The 17,732-nt window shown below is 34.5% G+C and overlaps 2 protein-coding genes across 2 annotated transcripts; both read right to left on the bottom strand.

Moving 5' to 3' along the window:
• Positions 1 to 5,791: 5,791 nt before the first annotated feature.
• si:dkeyp-97a10.2 (uncharacterized) lies at positions 5,792 to 12,784 on the bottom strand. The gene is made up of 6 exons (XM_059567143.1): positions 12,316 to 12,784; positions 12,167 to 12,226; positions 9,600 to 9,938; positions 7,967 to 8,203; positions 7,785 to 7,884; positions 5,792 to 5,900 (listed from the first exon to the last, which is right to left on the bottom strand). Exons 2-6 carry the CDS (start codon positions 12,219 to 12,221, stop codon positions 5,837 to 5,839), a joined length of 795 nt encoding a protein of 264 aa, XP_059423126.1. The 5' UTR covers positions 12,222 to 12,226; positions 12,316 to 12,784; the 3' UTR covers positions 5,792 to 5,836.
• A 53-nt stretch (positions 12,785 to 12,837) lies between these two features.
• On the bottom strand, positions 12,838 to 17,480 carry LOC132157879 (uncharacterized). The gene is made up of 5 exons (XM_059567142.1): positions 17,387 to 17,480; positions 17,198 to 17,251; positions 16,211 to 16,528; positions 15,816 to 16,055; positions 12,838 to 13,137 (listed from the first exon to the last, which is right to left on the bottom strand). Exons 1-5 carry the CDS (start codon positions 17,433 to 17,435, stop codon positions 13,127 to 13,129), a joined length of 672 nt encoding a protein of 223 aa, XP_059423125.1. The 5' UTR covers positions 17,436 to 17,480; the 3' UTR covers positions 12,838 to 13,126.
• Between the last annotated feature and the right edge of the window lie 252 nt (positions 17,481 to 17,732).

Below are 17,732 nucleotides of genomic sequence, written 5' to 3'. Positions count from 1 at the left end.
GAGTCGATGCATTTTCTCCTCTCCTCTCGTCTTGTCTTTTTATTTTAGAGCTTTTGGGTGGGTCTTCTTTTAGGGTCTAAGATGTAACACGAGTTCAAAGTTCATAGAAAGTGCCTTTCCTCATGATGGTGCTGAATAATCTGAGACTAAAGTGAGAAATCGAAGAGCATATTAGTCTTACTCTTACCTTGAAGAAGGTGTTGCACACATGCAAACAAACACACACACGTTTTTATCTCAATCTTTGTATATTCAGATACTATAATGACGACGATATATGCCAAGTATACGAGCAAACGGTTGAGATACTGTATTAGGAGTCCGGACCAATGCAATAGGTGAATGTGCTATCTTTAGATAGGGGCAGAGCGGACACTCATGACACGGCCTGACCCTGGACAGGAACGCCTAGCACAGCACTTTAAAGACTGCCACCCAAACAAGGAAACAAAGTCACAGTGCTTTGCTCTCCTTTTTCTCGTCCCTTTTTTCATGTACTCCAACAAAAGACGGTCTCTAGTGCTTGAAATCTTTGCTGAGGGAAGGTTATTTGCATCTTGAAGGTTTCGACGGGGCCCCGGTGACGTCGTTTTTAAAGACTTCACTATGGCTGCTTAGAAATGGTATTGTTTGTGTTGCAGTGGCTGTTTGATCCCTGTCAATGTGCAATGGCCCGCCCCGCAGAAACCGAGACGCGTACAGTATGTGATACAGTATGTGATTTGACCCCCGTTGCCTGTGTTTTGTCACATGGGTGCCCGTTTGTCCAGGAGGATATACCTAGACGAGAGATCTCAAAACACTGCACCTCACTTACCTTGGTATGCTGCATATGTTATAGTGAAAGAAATTGCAAATGGGTGAATCTTGCAGAAGAACGTGTTCACATTTAACACCAACATCAAAAGACGTGTTCGATTTTGCATAATGAACATGAAGCAAATAATTAAGATTTTTTTTTTTTTGCATTGTGATAATGAAATGCGTTCCCCGCCCCAAATTCTCATTATTGTAATACAAAAATATTATGTATTAATATTAGTTGCATTGCTTTCATTTATGCTCAATTGATCATTTTTATAATACAGTAAGTTTAATTCGGTCACTGTTGGGAATTACAAGATAGCTCAAAACTTAAATTTACAATTTTTGTGAAAATTGAAAAAAAAAAAAACCCAATAGGCTTAATTTTTCTCATGCAAAATATAATTTCTAGTTGTACTACTTTTCAACAAGACGACAGAAATAAGCTATTATATTTTGCATGAAGAAAATAAAGCCTTTTTTCTGATTATTTTTATGACAATTTAACACATTCCCCCTCTCCAAATTCTCTATCATAATGTGAAAAAAATATTCTAATATTAAAATGGATATATAAATAATTTTTCATTTTTTTATTTTAAAATGGATATATATATATATATATATATATATATTCATACATCATAATAGTACTGTAATTGTTGCATTGCTTTTCCTTCATGACTATTAGTCAATATCATTCTCTCATCACCATTGAGTATGATTGGAATTACCAAAAAAAAAAAAAAAAAAGGTCTGTGCTTAATTGTCATGAAAATAATGCAAATAATGGAATAATTGTATTGGTTGTTAAAATAGGCTTAATTTTCATCATGCAAAATATATATTTTTTTTTAGTGTCCTACACACCAACAAAAGACTGAAATAAGAAATTATATTTTGCATCAAGAAAACAATGCCTGTTTTCTGACCATTATATTCTTTATTTTATTTTTAGGCATTGTAACCATATTTTAATGACAACTAAACACACTCTAAATTCTCATTGTTGTAATGCAACATTAAAATAACATCAGTGCTCAAAACTGTAGGGAAAGCATGCTTAATTATCATTCAAATAATGCCAAAAAAAGATTGGTTGTTATAACAGGCTTCATTTTCCTCATGCAAAATATCATTTCTTATTTGTTCTTTTGATTTTGGAGGTGGATATGTTTTCTTGAGGTTCGCCCAGATATTAATTTGATTACAGTATAATGCTTGACTAATGCCTGACAACAATATCCTTAACAATGTTAGATTAAGAAGTCTAATTGTAAGAGAGAGAGAGGAAAAAAAAGTTGTTTTTAAATCATAACACGTATCTTTTTCTTTTATTGAGCCAACTTGTATTTTGTTGTCCTATTTAAATGTTTTGTTTATTTTTTTTTATTTTTATTTTTTTTTAATATATTGGAAATATATATGGGATATATTTAACGGTGTATTTATTGAGGGATTGCTTACGCGGCTGGAGTCTCCGCAGAGTTATGGGGGGCAAGTTTGGGGGTCGAACGGAAGCCCTCGACATCCTCACACACACACACACACACAAGCACAACCACAGAGTGGGCTGAAGTGTTCGATGACGTCACTTCCTCCTTGACCTTTGACCTTTGACTAGTTGTCTGTCGAGATGGTCCACCTCTGCAGTGAAGAGGCTCATCTCGTTACGGGACAGAGAACCACACTGACTTTGTTATTCCAAAAAGACGAGATAAAAAGCTGATTGTTTTCATCCAGAGCTGCTAAACGCTTAGCCATACACGTTTTTTTTTTTTTTTCAGGAAGGATTTTACAAATGGAGTCGAGAAGCAGATCATAGTATTTGTCCTTCACCATTTGCTTGAGTTCAATTGTCTTCGTGCCAGAGAGGGTCCCATTCCACTCAGATATAATATATATATATATATATACATATACATAAATGAGCCTCAGCCTTAACTGTACTCATGTTTTTCCGATTGGACTTGAGACGTCTGTCAAAAGGCCTTCGTCGTGCGTAGAGAAGCATACTAGCGAACTCCCCGTGTGGCATCTCGCTTCTCTTTTAAACCACTAACTTTCACGAGCCGCTCGGAGATTCGGAGACTAGGCCGCTGTCTGTATCTCAAACGGTCATGTCGTCGTTTTCCAGGAGGACAGAGGCATTGAGCGCCGGACGAAGTTGCACCCAAATCGGCAACCGAGTCGATTCCTAAAAATGTTTACAAAACGGTTTACTGCAACGCAAAGCTCCAGCATTCCACAAACGGACTGTGAAGCATCCGATGCAAGCGTACGGCGAGTCTGTCCATCCTCGGTTTCTGTCGCTCGCGTCTTATCGTGCGCTTGTCCATGCTTAACGAAAGAGCCAAAGTTGAGCCATTGCGATCTCCGTGGCTCTGTCCTCCCATCTCTCTCTCTCTCTCTCTCCGTGTTCGCAACGAGTCTCTCTAATGTACCAAGGGATGTTTCTTTTCCTTTGAAATGTCTTTCTTTGTTTAATAATCCTCTCTTTGTAGATCAATGGCCTTTTAGTGTTGCTTTGCTTCAGTCTGGAGTGTATCTTTCACTAATACTTGCAATAAAAAGCTTTGCTTTTGAAACTCAGACCTGGCGTTTATTGGCTTTTTCCATTTCGTCCGGCACATTGCCGATTGAATCACGGCATTGATTTTGTGTCATGTACAACCTCTTCTACATCTACAGAATGGGCTTAATCAAACTCTTAACAGGCATTTCTTGATGTCCCCTATTAATATTAGACTTTAATGTCTGTTTTTGTTTGTTTTTTTAATGTTATTGAGTGAACATATTTTCACTTTTGGCTGCCTGATCAAAGAATGGCTGTGGCCAGAATAGAGCACAAGTACACATACATTCTACTTTTTATTTTATTTTTTAATTTATTTGAGTAAATAATCAGTGCATTCACGGTTATAACCAGTATTCAATTCGTTTTATAGTTATATTTTACATTTTTATATATATATATATATATATATAATTTTTTTTTTTTTTTTTTTTTTTTCTTTCTGAGACTTTTAGTAATTTTGTTGTTTTTGTCTTTTTTTTAAATTATGACATGTATATAATAGCTTTGTTTTTATTTCGAGTCATTTTAGCACTTTTAAACTTGTTTTTTGAGTTTGTTGCCTATGCAGGATTTCTGAGTTTGGTTTCTAATTAGAAAAATGAACAATCTAAATGGTTCATGTAATTTTACTGCAGCTACATTTGTAGTATAGAAATGCTTATATTTTTAGTTTTAGTCATTTGAGCACTTCATCTTATTGTACTGGAGTCAGTTGCCAAGCCACAATTTAACATTTTTGTTTGTTTTCACATTTTAACAGAATATTATTTATAATTTATTAAAGATTGATGAGATGAAATGAAGCCCATATCACACAAGATACTGAGAAATCGTCTGAGCTTCAGCAGCAGATATTAAAACCCTGTCGTAGTGATGGATAAAGTGACCCAGAGTCTTATGAAGAAGTGAGTTATTCATATTTTGCCAGTGTTGCTTAAAGGCCTGTAATATGTGCTGTGATGAACCGTGATACGCTCTTTCTCATCTCACCTCATGAAAGCCACATCGGGCTGAATTTAGGTGATTTCTAATTAGCTGAATGCAAACTATGGAAGCTCCTTTGTCTTTCTGGAAGAATATCAAAGCTAGATTAATTCTTCTCCGGACTCTGACATTTCACGCTCTTCATGTTGGCAATAAGCTATTGTGCGCTGAGAAAAGAGCGGGAATGTACTACAGCTTTCCATATGAAGAACAAACTATAATGACACGTGGATACAGGACAAGAACAAGAGATGAGATAAAGCAGATTATTAAGAGCGGGAACGAAGGAATGTTAGAGAAGACGCGATTCTTTGCACGTCTCCTCCATTTGTGAATATGCCGCATTTTGACTTCGTAATTATGGAATACAAAAGAGCTCATTATGCTAATGTCATGCTGATGGAGTTTAGACTGATTACTGTCCAGAAGAACTCACACACTGGTCATCTGTAATGAAATATCAAGGTTAAAAGACTTGGCATTAAAGTCTAGTCCACAGGTTATTGTGGTCAAAACTTGTGCTCTAATTTACATAAAGTGAACAGTCACTGTTAAAGGCCAAATTTTGGATTATTTTGGTTATTTTATTTTAGATGTATGCTATCAGAGATGAAAATATATATAAATACATTATTCTTATTTCAGTTTTTGAACTCCTTGTAATTGAGTTCGATGCCAGAGAAACATTTTTAACACTTCACTCAAAGTCTTTCTATATGATGCAATACAAAAGTAATGCTTTTCTGAAATATTTTTATTTAGCCTTATTTTATTTATTTATATACGTGTGTGAATTTCTGTCTAATTAAAGTAATCAGTCACTGTTGAGATGTTTAAGGGTGGATTTATCTGAAATGTGTTTTTGTATTTATTACGATTTTGAATTAGTTTTTATTTATATTATATATTTAAGTTTTAGTAATTTTATATGATTGTTTATTTATTCTTGAATAACTGAAAACTTAAGAGCAGAGTAGACCATCTAATTGACAAATAGTGACCAGTCACTGTTATATGTGACATTTAAGAGCAAATTAATTAAAAAAATGTGGGACAAAATTGTGTATACTCCTTGATCATGAGTTTTTCCATTTTTACTTGGCTTTTTGCCAAATAAATTATAAAGACATATCAATTTGATCAGATTATTAAAAAGAATAAACCACGAAAAATTACTCCGTCAAATAGTAATTTATTGATAATGGCACAATGGTCAAATAATAGTTAAGTGGCCATCATATTAATGTTATAACCGACCAATCAGAATCAAGTATTTCAGAAAGGATTGCATTAACTAAACCTCCTGATGATGCTAGTCTAACTTGGTTAAATAAATATGCATAAATATCTTTCCAGAGAGTCTAATATCATACCAAAAGTCTATAATGCATTGATCAGTAAAGTATAAAAAGGTGTGCTGAGAGCGTCAAGCAGCTCTCGTCAGTGTCACAGGAACGCAGTAAAACTGTCTCACAGAGGCTCTTCACACGGCTCTCTCAGTCTCTCCCTTCTGTTATATCCATGCCTGTGTCTCCTGCAGTGGACCAAACAGGGAATAAATCAAGAAGTGCATGCATTTTCTTGTGCAATCAAGTGAAAAAAATGTATTATGTTAAATGTGTAGTGTGTGATTAGTTCATGGAACCAAGTAGAATGAACTGAAGGAAGATTTTTTTTTTTTCAATTAACTATTTATTGCATGCATCATTTGAAGTCACTGGAAGTCATGCATTAGTGATTTCACTACAGTCATGTTGCATGATAAAAGAAGATGGGGTTAATCATAGTACACTGAAGGTGACGCACTAAACCTGTTTAGACGTCAGTATTTCACACAAGATCTCCACCCATCAGGTGTGACGGGAATCCTTCAGGTTCAAAACTATTTCTAGTCTATTCATCGCATAACTGATTAGCAAGGGTGTAAAAAAATGATGCACGATTGTGAACCATCATTTCAGATCGGGACTTTGGAGCATGGATCACAAATTATTGAAAAGATTAGCAAATCAAATAGTACTCCAAATAAGAACAAAAACACATTGATTCGCAAAAATTGTGCAAGGGGTGGGATTAGGGTTGTGGGGTAGATGCGTATCATACGTACACAAAAACTGCTTCATATGCATGCCAACAAATTAGTATAATATGCCCTTAACCCTAAAACCCTGTTGGGGACAAATGTGGGCAAAATAATTTTGATTTATTTTTAAAAAATACTTCCCTTGATCTGAGCGGTACAAGACTTGGCTACTTTTCCTAAGTTTACCACCTGAACACACACACACAAAAATGACTCGATTCTACAATGTTAAGTGGGTGAAAAAAAAAACTCCTTAATTGTTTGTTCATGGACAAAAATGGGCACCCATAGGAATGAATGGGAAAACCTGTAATTCAGAGCATTCTTGTTGTTTTTTTGTAAAATAAAATCAATAAATCCAATACAATGTATATCTAACATACACACAAATGAAGGGCTGATCCTGTAGTCTATGCAGCCATTGAGTATGAGTAGTACTATAGCCATCTAGTGGCTATTGATATTATTGTTTTTTATTCTTGATTTAATACCAATAAAAGGCACTAGATGCCAGCAAAAACACTTCATCTTTAGGATTTAACTCAGAACTTAGTGGAATGATATTTTTAATGTAGGTAAAGAAATAATAAATGTAACATAAAATAAGCATTATTTACATAGAAATTGTGGTACTTTTAGAGGTAAATAAATTCAAAAATACCCCCAAAATAAATAAAAATACCATAAATGGATAGAATAAATTTTATCGAAGACATTGATATAACATTTATAATAAATAAAAAATTGGATGACACCTGAGACCTCTGTGCCCACATTTGTCCACGAACAAACAATTAAGGGCTGTTATGTGAACAGGGTATGAGGGTTAAAGTAAATTTTTGCATATAAATACCAAAAGTTTTTGTTTTTATTTGCCATACTATTTATACGCACTTTCATGAGAGCGGGCTCTAAAATTAAAGAGGGTCAACTTGATCACTTAACTGAACTGTGCTTGTATGCTTCAAACATTTTGATTTGTTGCCCAGGTTATTTTTACATTTGCAATAAAGCATTTACAGTGGAAACAGAACATAAATTTACATCAATTATTAAAATGTATCCTTGTTTTAGGTAGATACCAAGACTATTTCGTTTAATGGGATGCACTAAAATACCTCAAATCAGGGTTATTATAGTTCACTAAAACTAAAAACATGCATTGCTTACAATAAAATAAAATTAAATATATATATATATATATATATATAATTACTTTATTTAGTTGCAACATTTCTGTTGGGAAGACAAAACATCAAAAAATTCAAATTTACAATAAAAAAAAAGAATAAAATAAAAATATTAATTAAAATAGGGACTTGTGTTTAAACGCACCTCCACAGTATAAAGGCCAGAGATGCGGCTGCGAGCGTCAGTATCAGCAGCAGAAACACAACGACCGCAATCATGCTCCCGTTTGTGCTTTCACACGCCTCTGAAACAAACACACACACACACACACATGGTCAACATACGGTCACTGAACCTCATGTTCCTGTGCTTCGTGAGAGCTGCACCTGCGGTGTATGTGGCTGAACTGTGTCCCAGTTTGTTGCTCACTACGCAGGTGAAGTGTCCACAGAAGTTGCCGGAGACATACAGAGACGTCCCATCTGCCGAAACACGACCCACTTTCTCCGTTACAACCACTTTCTCATGCAGCCAAGTGAACGTGGGCTCAGTTCCCCAGGCCTCCATACAGTGAAGAACCCAGTGAGACACATTCACCATCACAGACACGTGATGCACCGCCACTGACAGACATACACACACACATAGAGAGACAGAGAGAGCACAATTACTGGAGAAATGCACAAGGGCACAATAAAGTAAAAAATGGGTCACTGTTCGAAATAATCTACATTAATATTGACTTAATAAAAAGAGGGGGTCTGTATGCATGCATTTTTACCTTTTAAGTGTATAAAAGCTAAAATAGCTTTCTGTGTACTAACAACATAAGTGAATTTTAAATAATTCCAGTTCTTATAATCACAACATGACATCATCGTTTAGGAAGTGACATCTTTTTGCGGGGAAACCAACAGCATAAACATCAAGTAAGTCATCGAATGTATTATCAGTGATATCAATTATCATTGAGGTTATTTGGTTTGTGTCTCTGTAAATCATTATTCTGTTTGATTAAATCACACAAATCTGTTCAAGAGATGGTTAAAAATGATGAACTTATAGATGGCATCCTCATGTAATCTTAACTGGAAATGTTAACTTATGCTGTTCAGGTGTTGCTATAAAAAGTGTACTTTTTCTAAAATGATTTTTAAACTTTAATCTTATTTTTTTTTTCATTTTAACACTACATGGGTGACGTGATTTGTTCTTTTTGTATGTTTTGCATGAAAATATATTTTCAGATGAGAACTATTTTTTGTCAACATTTTGTTTGCAATATTTCACATTAAAAAAGAGTTTGTATGAAAAGTGGATTTTTTCAGGTGTGCATTCTAGGGTTAAAAAAGTTATAAAAACTAAAATAGCACATCTATGAGACTGTATGATCTACAAAACACTACAAAGAGTAGATGTAGGTGAGTTTGTTTCTTCCTCAGATTTGGAGAAATGTAGCATTGCATCAATTGCTCACCAATGGAAGCTCTGCAGTGAATGGGTGCCGTCAGAATGAGAGTCCAAAAGCTGATAAAAACATCACAATAATCCACACCACTCCAGTTCATCAGTGAACATCTGGAGAAGACAAAATCTGAAACCAATCCATCAAGATGTTTTTAAATAAATCCATAATAACTCTTCCTCCAGTGAAAAAAAACCCATCTCCTGTTGTCTCTCACATCAAAATACACCCACATATTTGTTTAGAGCTGTTTAAACAGTACTTGATCTGTGCAGATTTCTCTCCTGATTCAGACAAGATTACAATTTCACTGGAGGAAACCGTATTATGGATTATGGACTTTTTATGGATTTTATCTGGAAGCGATGGTTATAGGTTAAAACATCTTAATGATGGATTTGTTTCCTATAATCACATGACTTTATGCTTCAGTCATTGATGGACTTGAGTGCAGTAGATTATTGTGATGTTTTTATCAGCTGTTTAGACTCTCATTCTGACGGCACCCATTCACTGCAGAGCAAGTGATGCAATGCTACTTGAGTTGATCTTACGATAGTCTTGAACGGTTCTGTGTGCAGATCGTCTCTGTCCTGACTGCTCTGTAACTGTGACCGTGTAGATGCCGGCGTCTGCTGCTTGATAATCTCTGATCTTCAGTGTGGATCCCTGTTGTTCCAGAGTCACTCTCCCATCTTTGACTTTACGAGGAAACTCAACCAATGTTGAACTCGTCCCAGAAGTCTTTGCGACGTGGTCCCATGCCACTTTAGCAACGTGTTCACCATCCAGCAGCTGGATTTGTGCCTGTAGGATCAGATCCTGGCCTTCGATCACATACAGAGACTGCTGGTTTGTGAAGTAGACGGACAAACACTGGCCGCTCCAGAGCCCTGCTGACACAAAATACATCACATATAGTCATATCTCCAATTATAATCACATTTAACTGTTAAATCACAATCACATGGCTTTGAGTTGCTTCTCTAAACCTGTCAACGGAAATATAAAAAAAACAACATTCAATAAAAGTTTTTTAAAGGTCCCATTCTTCGTGATCCCATGTTTTAAACTTTAGTTAGTGTGTAATGTTGTTGTTAGAGTATACATAATATCTGTAAAATTCTAAAGCTCAAAGTTCTATGCCAAGCGAGAATTCGCCGACATCGAACGACCCGTTTGGACTACATCCCTCTAGTTCCTGTAGTAATGACGTCACTAAAACAGTTTTTTTACTAACCTTCGCCCACAGGAATACACAAAAGAAGGGGGCGTGGTCTTGTTGCGCTCCGATGGAGAAGAGGAAAAGCTGCGTTTGTGTTTGTCGCAATGTCGTCGAAACGCTGTTATTTTCATCTCTGAGTCCAATCATCTTTGTTTGTGCTTCCCAGGGACGCTGTACTTAGAGATCAATGGTCACAATTTATGTTTAACTCGGTTCCCGAAAATTATAATCCACATGTAAAACTATGTGCAGCACATTTTGCTGAGGACAGCTTCCTCAATCTCAATCAGTTTAATGCCGGATTCGCACAAAGATTATTCCTGAAAGATGGAGCAGTTCCCTCTTTGTCTGGAGAAGACGTTGTTTATGGACCACAACCGGTAAGTGTTTTTAATTATTTAAGTTGGTGCGTTTAACAGTTTCTGTACCTTATTACACAAAGGGCAACGCTGTTTCGTTTTGTTAACTAGATGTTAGGGCTGTGCAAAAAAATCAAATGCGATTTTCATGCGCATCTCGTCAGTAAAAACGCTCCTGTGATTATAAGTACATCTCCAGCACATGCTCCTGCACACTTGCTTTTTAAAACTAGCCCAATCGCGTTTCCAGGAGGGTAACGTGCGCTAAGCTGCTGTCGAATCACAACACAGGAACCGCTGGCCCAATCAGAACTCGTTACGTATTTCTGAAGGAGGGACTTCATAGAACAAGGAAGTCATCAGCCCGTTTTTATGACAGTGAAAACAGCAGTATACAGATACTGATTTTTTTACACGCGAAACATGAACACGTTATATTGCACACTGTAAACACAATCATAGCTTAAAAAAAGCATGAAAAACGGGACCTTTAATATAATATATAGTTCATTTATCTAATTTCAGACTGTTCATGATCGCAAAGAAATGTAAATGTTGAAAAAAAGTCATCTTTATTTAATTACTTCCATAATTATTTAAAACAACAAAAAAAATGAGACATTTCTTATTATTTTCAATGTTGTAAACAGTTGTGCTGCTTTGTATTTTATGGAAACTGCAATATAGTCTGAGGGATCTTGAAACAATAGAAAGCACAAAAGAACAACATTTTGTAGATTTATAAAAACGAAGGAAAAATAAAGACACCAACATTCAATAAATGTTACTTTTTTATATAATAATTATTTAAATAATAACGCTCAATCTAATTGTAGACTGTTTATGGTTGCTGAGAAATGTTTAAAAAATGTAAAAGTATTATTATTAAATAATATATAAAGCTGTACTGTGTATTTATTATTATTATTGTTTTTCTGGTTTCTTTAATGAATAGAAAGTAAAAAAAAAAAAAAAATACTGTATTATTTAAATAATAAAGTTAATTAATTAATGTATCAGGCTCTATCTAATATCTAAATGTTAATGAAGAAAGAAATATAATTATCAATAAATAATATTTAATAATTAATAGTAATAATAATTTATATTTTTTGTGGAAACCATGATTAAATGCATTTATTTGAAGTAGAAAAAACCCACCAATGTTCAATGAAAGTAAAATTTTTGATTAAACAATATAGTTCATTCAACCGTAGACTGTTTATGCTTGCCAAGAAATGTAAATGTAAAAAAACTGAATAATAGGAACGTAATCTAAATATTGGCGGCTTTATCTAAATTTGCTGTGCAAGAATCATTTCTATTATGATACGTTTTGAATAAAGCTGTGCAGCTTAATATTTTTGTGGAAACACTGATGAACACAATGTTCAAAAGTACAGCATTCAACTAAGAAATACAACTAAAAGTGCACTTTGGCTGCAGAATACTGCAAGTGGCCAATCAGAATCAAGTATTTCAGAGAGCCATGAAACACAATCCTCATAAACATACGAAGACATGCAGAATAACTCACAGCAGACGTGCAGAAGCAGGACAGTCCTGATGAATCGCTGTAGTCCTAGGTCCATGTCACCTAGAAAGAAAGAAAAAAAACAGCTGCAAGACAACTGTTCAGACACTTTCACTTTGTGAGAGAGATTACTAGACGCTTTCATAACTCACCACTTATAACTTCCTGAAAGAGACTGTTGTATCCAGATACTCCTGTCCCATAAAAGCACTAGAGCGACGCTCCCACAGCAAACATGTTGTTTGTGTCTCTGCAGGACTGCTATAGTCTGAACTCGTGTGCTCAGTTCACAGAGTTAAAGGTCTTTAGGCGTCACCGTGTTTGAGCCGTTTCCCTTTTCCCTTTCCTGTGGCGTAAAGCCCCTATTCTCTGTCCAGACAAACAGATCTTCCATCCAGTAAAACCCTCACATCACACTCCACCCTCGAGATCCGTTTGGACTCTTTTATTCTCTGAACAAACTTAAACATCAGTGCTTATGTGCTCCAAAAGTAGATTTATTAGAACAATTGAGGTAGAAGGCAAATTAATTGCAATTACATTCATTTTTTGTAAACAAAACAGCTTGTATTTTTACAATCCATAGTGAACATTTTAACAACTCACATTTTTAACGTTTAACCAAATGAACAGAAGCACTCTTAACAGTGAACACAAGAACATTCTTTTGCCATAGAACAATAACAAATGGAAAAACTGCAGAGAAACAGCAAAAAAAAAAGAGAACATTTAAACCTGGAAGCTGAAATCTGTTTGTGAGATACGTACAGTATATGTGCCAGAAATTTTTTTCTGCTATTCTAATAAACGTCATAAAAAAGAGAGAAAAGCATATAATGTGATGTCAAACAGTACTTAAGTAAAATACATTTAAAAAAGTAAATTGTCTCAATAAAACTATAAAAGAAAAGTTGTGAGTGTACAGTGTTGGCTAAAGGATGGAACTGTTCTTGCATTTCTTCATCACAATGAACCTGTAAAAAAAGAAAAAAGTTTGTCAAAAGACTAAGATTGTTCAGCCTTTTACCAACATTTGATGCATCTCAACATTCATACATATACATTCTGAGTTATACGCAAATGTTCTGCTACTTTTTAACATATTACAAAAGTTCAATCAAAGATCAAAGTTGCCAACTTTGACACAGTTTGCTACTGAAGTCTGCATCAGAGATGATATTAAATCAAACAACGCTATCATGAAAGTAATCTAATAGATTTAAGAAACTTGAGTGGAAAAATAAAAGCTGCATTTAAATATGTGATAAAAGGTATATGTGTCCCTGGAGCACAGAAACCTAAGTCTCTAGGGTATATTTGCAGCAATAGCCAAAAATACATTGTATGGGTTGAAATGATAGATTTTTCTTTCTTCATGCCAAAAATCATGTTCCATGAAGATATTTTGTAAATTTCCTACTGTAAATATATTCAAACTTTATTTTTGAATAGTAATATGCATTGCTAAGAATTCATTTAGACAACTTTAAAGGTGATTTTTCTCAATATTTAGATTATTTTTTTTTTTTGTACCATCAGATTCCAGATTTTTCAAATAGTTGAATCTCAGTCAAATATTGTCCTATCATAACAAACAATACATCAATGGAAAGCTTATTTATTCAGCTTATATATTATAAATAAATCGACATTTTTGAAAAATGTACCCTTATGACTGCTTTTGTGGTCCAGGGTCACATACAGTGTATACAAATACTCTCAGATCTGTTGGGAATATTTGATACACAGGTATTTCACCCAGTCCTAAATGAGATATATATTGTAGAAGAGAGGTCTTACCCAGCCACAAGTGTTATTATTATTGCTGTTATGACTGAAGCTGCAATCACTGCTGCACAACAGGGCTGAGACTCTGACGATTCGGAGTCAAACACAAAACACATTAAAAGCAGCTGTAAACATGCTGGCTTACATTACTTTAGAAATCCACTTACAGACACTTAAAGAAACCATTTACATCTCGAGACATAGCCCAAGCAACGATTATAGCCTCAAACACAGCAGTGATTTCATGTGCACTGCGTTTAGCATTATTTAAAGGAGTCATGACATGAGAAACCAAATTACCTGTGATCTTTTGATACAGAAGAGGTCTTTGTAGCTATTACATCCCACAAGTTTCAGAACTTAAAATGTCTTCATCATTAAACAGCTCAATCACAAACTGTACGTAATGCATTGGTTTTATATTGATTATTTTGTCAAAGCAATCAAAACATGCAATGGTGAGGCGGCACTGATACTGTTTCCTATGCAATGACCTTAGCCAATCATAACAGTGGCCAAATACTAAGAAGCCTTAAAGGACCCGCCCCTTTAAAAAAAAAGCCTGTTTCTGAGAGAGGTTCAGATTGAGGGTTGAAAAGATTCATTTATTCTACAGATTTGTTTATTTATTGTGTAAAAACCTTATTAATATTATAAGCAAACCTCAAGGAACATATAAAAAATTATATATTAACAAAAAATCCTCATGACCCCTTTAAAAATGATTGAACAGCAGAACTGTGATTTAATGGCAAGCAGGTCTGAGGTTATAAGAAGATTTAACCCTTTATTCTTTTTTACCAGTACTGTTTCAAATTGGTACATGTGAATAGTTTGGCATATTGAAAATGTTTAATAACTTTTGCTCGTCAACACCAAAAAATTTGAGGAAGATTTGAGGAAAGTTTACAAAGTAAAACTGTTCTATGCTCCGCTATTAAAAAGTGCATAGTTGTACAGATGAGCTAGTTATGATGAATCAACAAAGGTTTGTCTCATGAATATGAATTGCAAAAGTTTTGATGAAAAGCCTTTGAAAATGGTCAACACTTTACAATATTTCATTTGTTAATAACATAAGTTACGATTAAATATCAATGAAAAAAGCATTTATTAATCTTAGTTAATTTCAAAATTTAGTCCTAATCAATAACATTGCATGCTCCTCTCAGGTCAAAATGACCAGAACATAACATGAGCGTTAAAAACAAAAAGTTATTTGTTAATATTATTTACAGTAAGGAACTGAACAAAAACAAATATACTAAAAATGAAGTTGTATTATTAGTCACGCATTTCAAATACGCAATCAGATTTTTTTCAAGTAACTAGTAAAGTAATGCATTACTTTTTAATGCATTACTCCGAAAATATCAGAGGTTTGTTTGATCTGTGCGCACTAATTTACATTTCCTTCAGCGTGAGGCTTATGCATTTCTTTTCTGGAATGAAAGTGGTTTTACATTATTTTAAATTAAAAACAAATAAGACAAAGTAACAAAAATGTAATATGATGCATTACAGTACCTTCAATAAAAAGTTCCACAAAGGTATTTCATTTCCACAAACATTACATAATTAGTTACTTTTGCGATATTGTAATGCATTACTTTTAAAAATAAATTTCCCCAACACTGTTATTAATTAATAAACTCTGTAACAAATGAATTGCTCATTGGTATTTGATTTTGGTTAATGTATTAACTTGTGTTAACTTATGGGACAAGTCTTTCCTATTTTTTTTTTCTCTTGATGTTTTTGGCATGGTGTGGTGAACATTTTAGGGTGAAAAATCACATCAACATGGGACAATTACCTCTAAAAATTAAAAACATGACCATGAATTCTTAGCATTAAACAATACCTTCTGGTATTTGATAATGTGTAGTCACTATCCCCAGGCTGCTCTTGATGATGCAGGTGTAGTTAACGCCTTTAACCTCAGAGATGTCTAGTCTACTGCCATCTGCTAACAGAGCGGTTTGATTGATTATTGTAACCCCATCAACCAGCCATGAAAACTGAGGGCTGTCCCACTGCGTCATGCCATGATTATCTACAACACACTCCAGCACATGTGTAATTGACGCCTTTAAAGGTTCCACTGAAAAGAAAAGAAAAAGTTTGTAAGAAAAGCAGACTAGTCCAACTGGTTTTACATATTTAAATAGCTTTGCATGTGAAGAAAATATTCAAAACAGCCGGTGCACATGTCAGACGTAAAACAACATAGGCATAGTTAAAATATAACTTATTTACCAATCTTTCGCACTTCTATGGAGTCGTGCTGCTGGTATCCATTACTGTCTGTAACGGTGACCTTGTAGATCGCAAAGTCCCCTTCTGCAACATCAGTGACCCGCAGAAGTGCATCTCCATTCTCTAAAGATATTCTGTTTCCATGTGACAGTCTGACAGTGTCTGTTCCTCTCTCGCGATCCCACGTCACCATGTCTATCTTGTCGCCTGGATCCTTCTCATATATGGCTTCCAGAACAAGAGTTTGGCCGAGTGCAACATACAGAGGCCGTCCGGTTTTAAAACGGACCGATATTGCTCCATGAAGACACACAGGCACTGATGAAAGTTATTGAAAAAATATTATGATTTTAGTAACTAAGGCTTGAGTGCGAATCCAGTTACTTATTATGTTATGTTTCCATTTTAATTAAAACTTTATGTTTTTTTTTAGGAGGTAAAACTTCAACAAACTTAAAGTAAATGAAAACCCCTTGTTTATTTTTTTTGTTGGGCTGATATTTCTAATTATCTCAGATTGATAGGAGTTTGTCAATCCAAAGAACTGAATATTGGTGAAAAATATCAGTTTTTTTATGTTACATGTAAAATATATTTTAGAAAATGCAATAAAATATTTCAATAGCATTTGGATTTTCATTGTTTTCTGTACTACATTGTTTATACATTCACCCTCAGAAATAAAGGTCCAAAAGCTGTCACTGGAACAGTAGGCTACCTTTTCTAAAGGATTTATTTTGGTACCATTAAGTGCACATATTAGTAAGTAAAGTGTACATATTAAAACCTTTTAGAAAGATAGTGCCCCAGTGACAACTTTTGTACCTTCTGAGAGAGTATTTTTTGTGTAGAAATAATTCCCATGTTTGCTTGAACAAAGGTTTTCTTCGACTACCCAGAAAACCGAAAACAACAACAACAACAAGCTTAGCTTCGTCTTTAAAGTAATATTACATGACATGACATAGTTCATAACAGCAGACTCACTCAGAGTGACGGTGGCACACAGAATCCAAATCAGCATCCATGACCCCATGACACCTGACAAATTAAACATCATTAGAGAAACTATTTCTGCCTTGTTTCTGATTAATTCGTTCACTTGAAAAACCGACTGGATGCACTTTTGTGACGTACGTTAATAAATGCCCTTCAGGTCGAAATAAAGGATCTTACCTCGACTTTCAAAGCTTAAATCCTGTGTTCTCTCTCTGTAGTATCGCATTAATTTCAGGTAAATAATAACATTCCAGCCTCTGTCTCACCTGAGCTTACACGCTTGCGTGACGTGACGTGACGTGACGTCAGTGTATATAAATATTTACATTTATGATTTCCTGTATAAAAGTAGTTTATTTAATTTTAATGGTTAGTATACTTGGAAAAAAAACTGTATTAATAATGAAGCAATAATTTTTTGTTTTTGTTAACTAGTAAGTGGCAAACAAGTCATTTAAAAGTTAATTTTAGAATAAATAAACGTTAATTTTAGAATATGCTAAAATACGTACAAATTCAAAAT

The sequence above is a fragment of the Carassius carassius genome, chromosome 15, assembly GCF_963082965.1.
Source record: "Carassius carassius chromosome 15, fCarCar2.1, whole genome shotgun sequence".
NCBI lineage: Eukaryota > Metazoa > Chordata > Actinopteri > Cypriniformes > Cyprinidae > Carassius > Carassius carassius.
The sequence above is the reverse complement of the archived record's forward strand: the minus strand, read 5'-3'. Positions and strand labels throughout refer to the sequence as shown.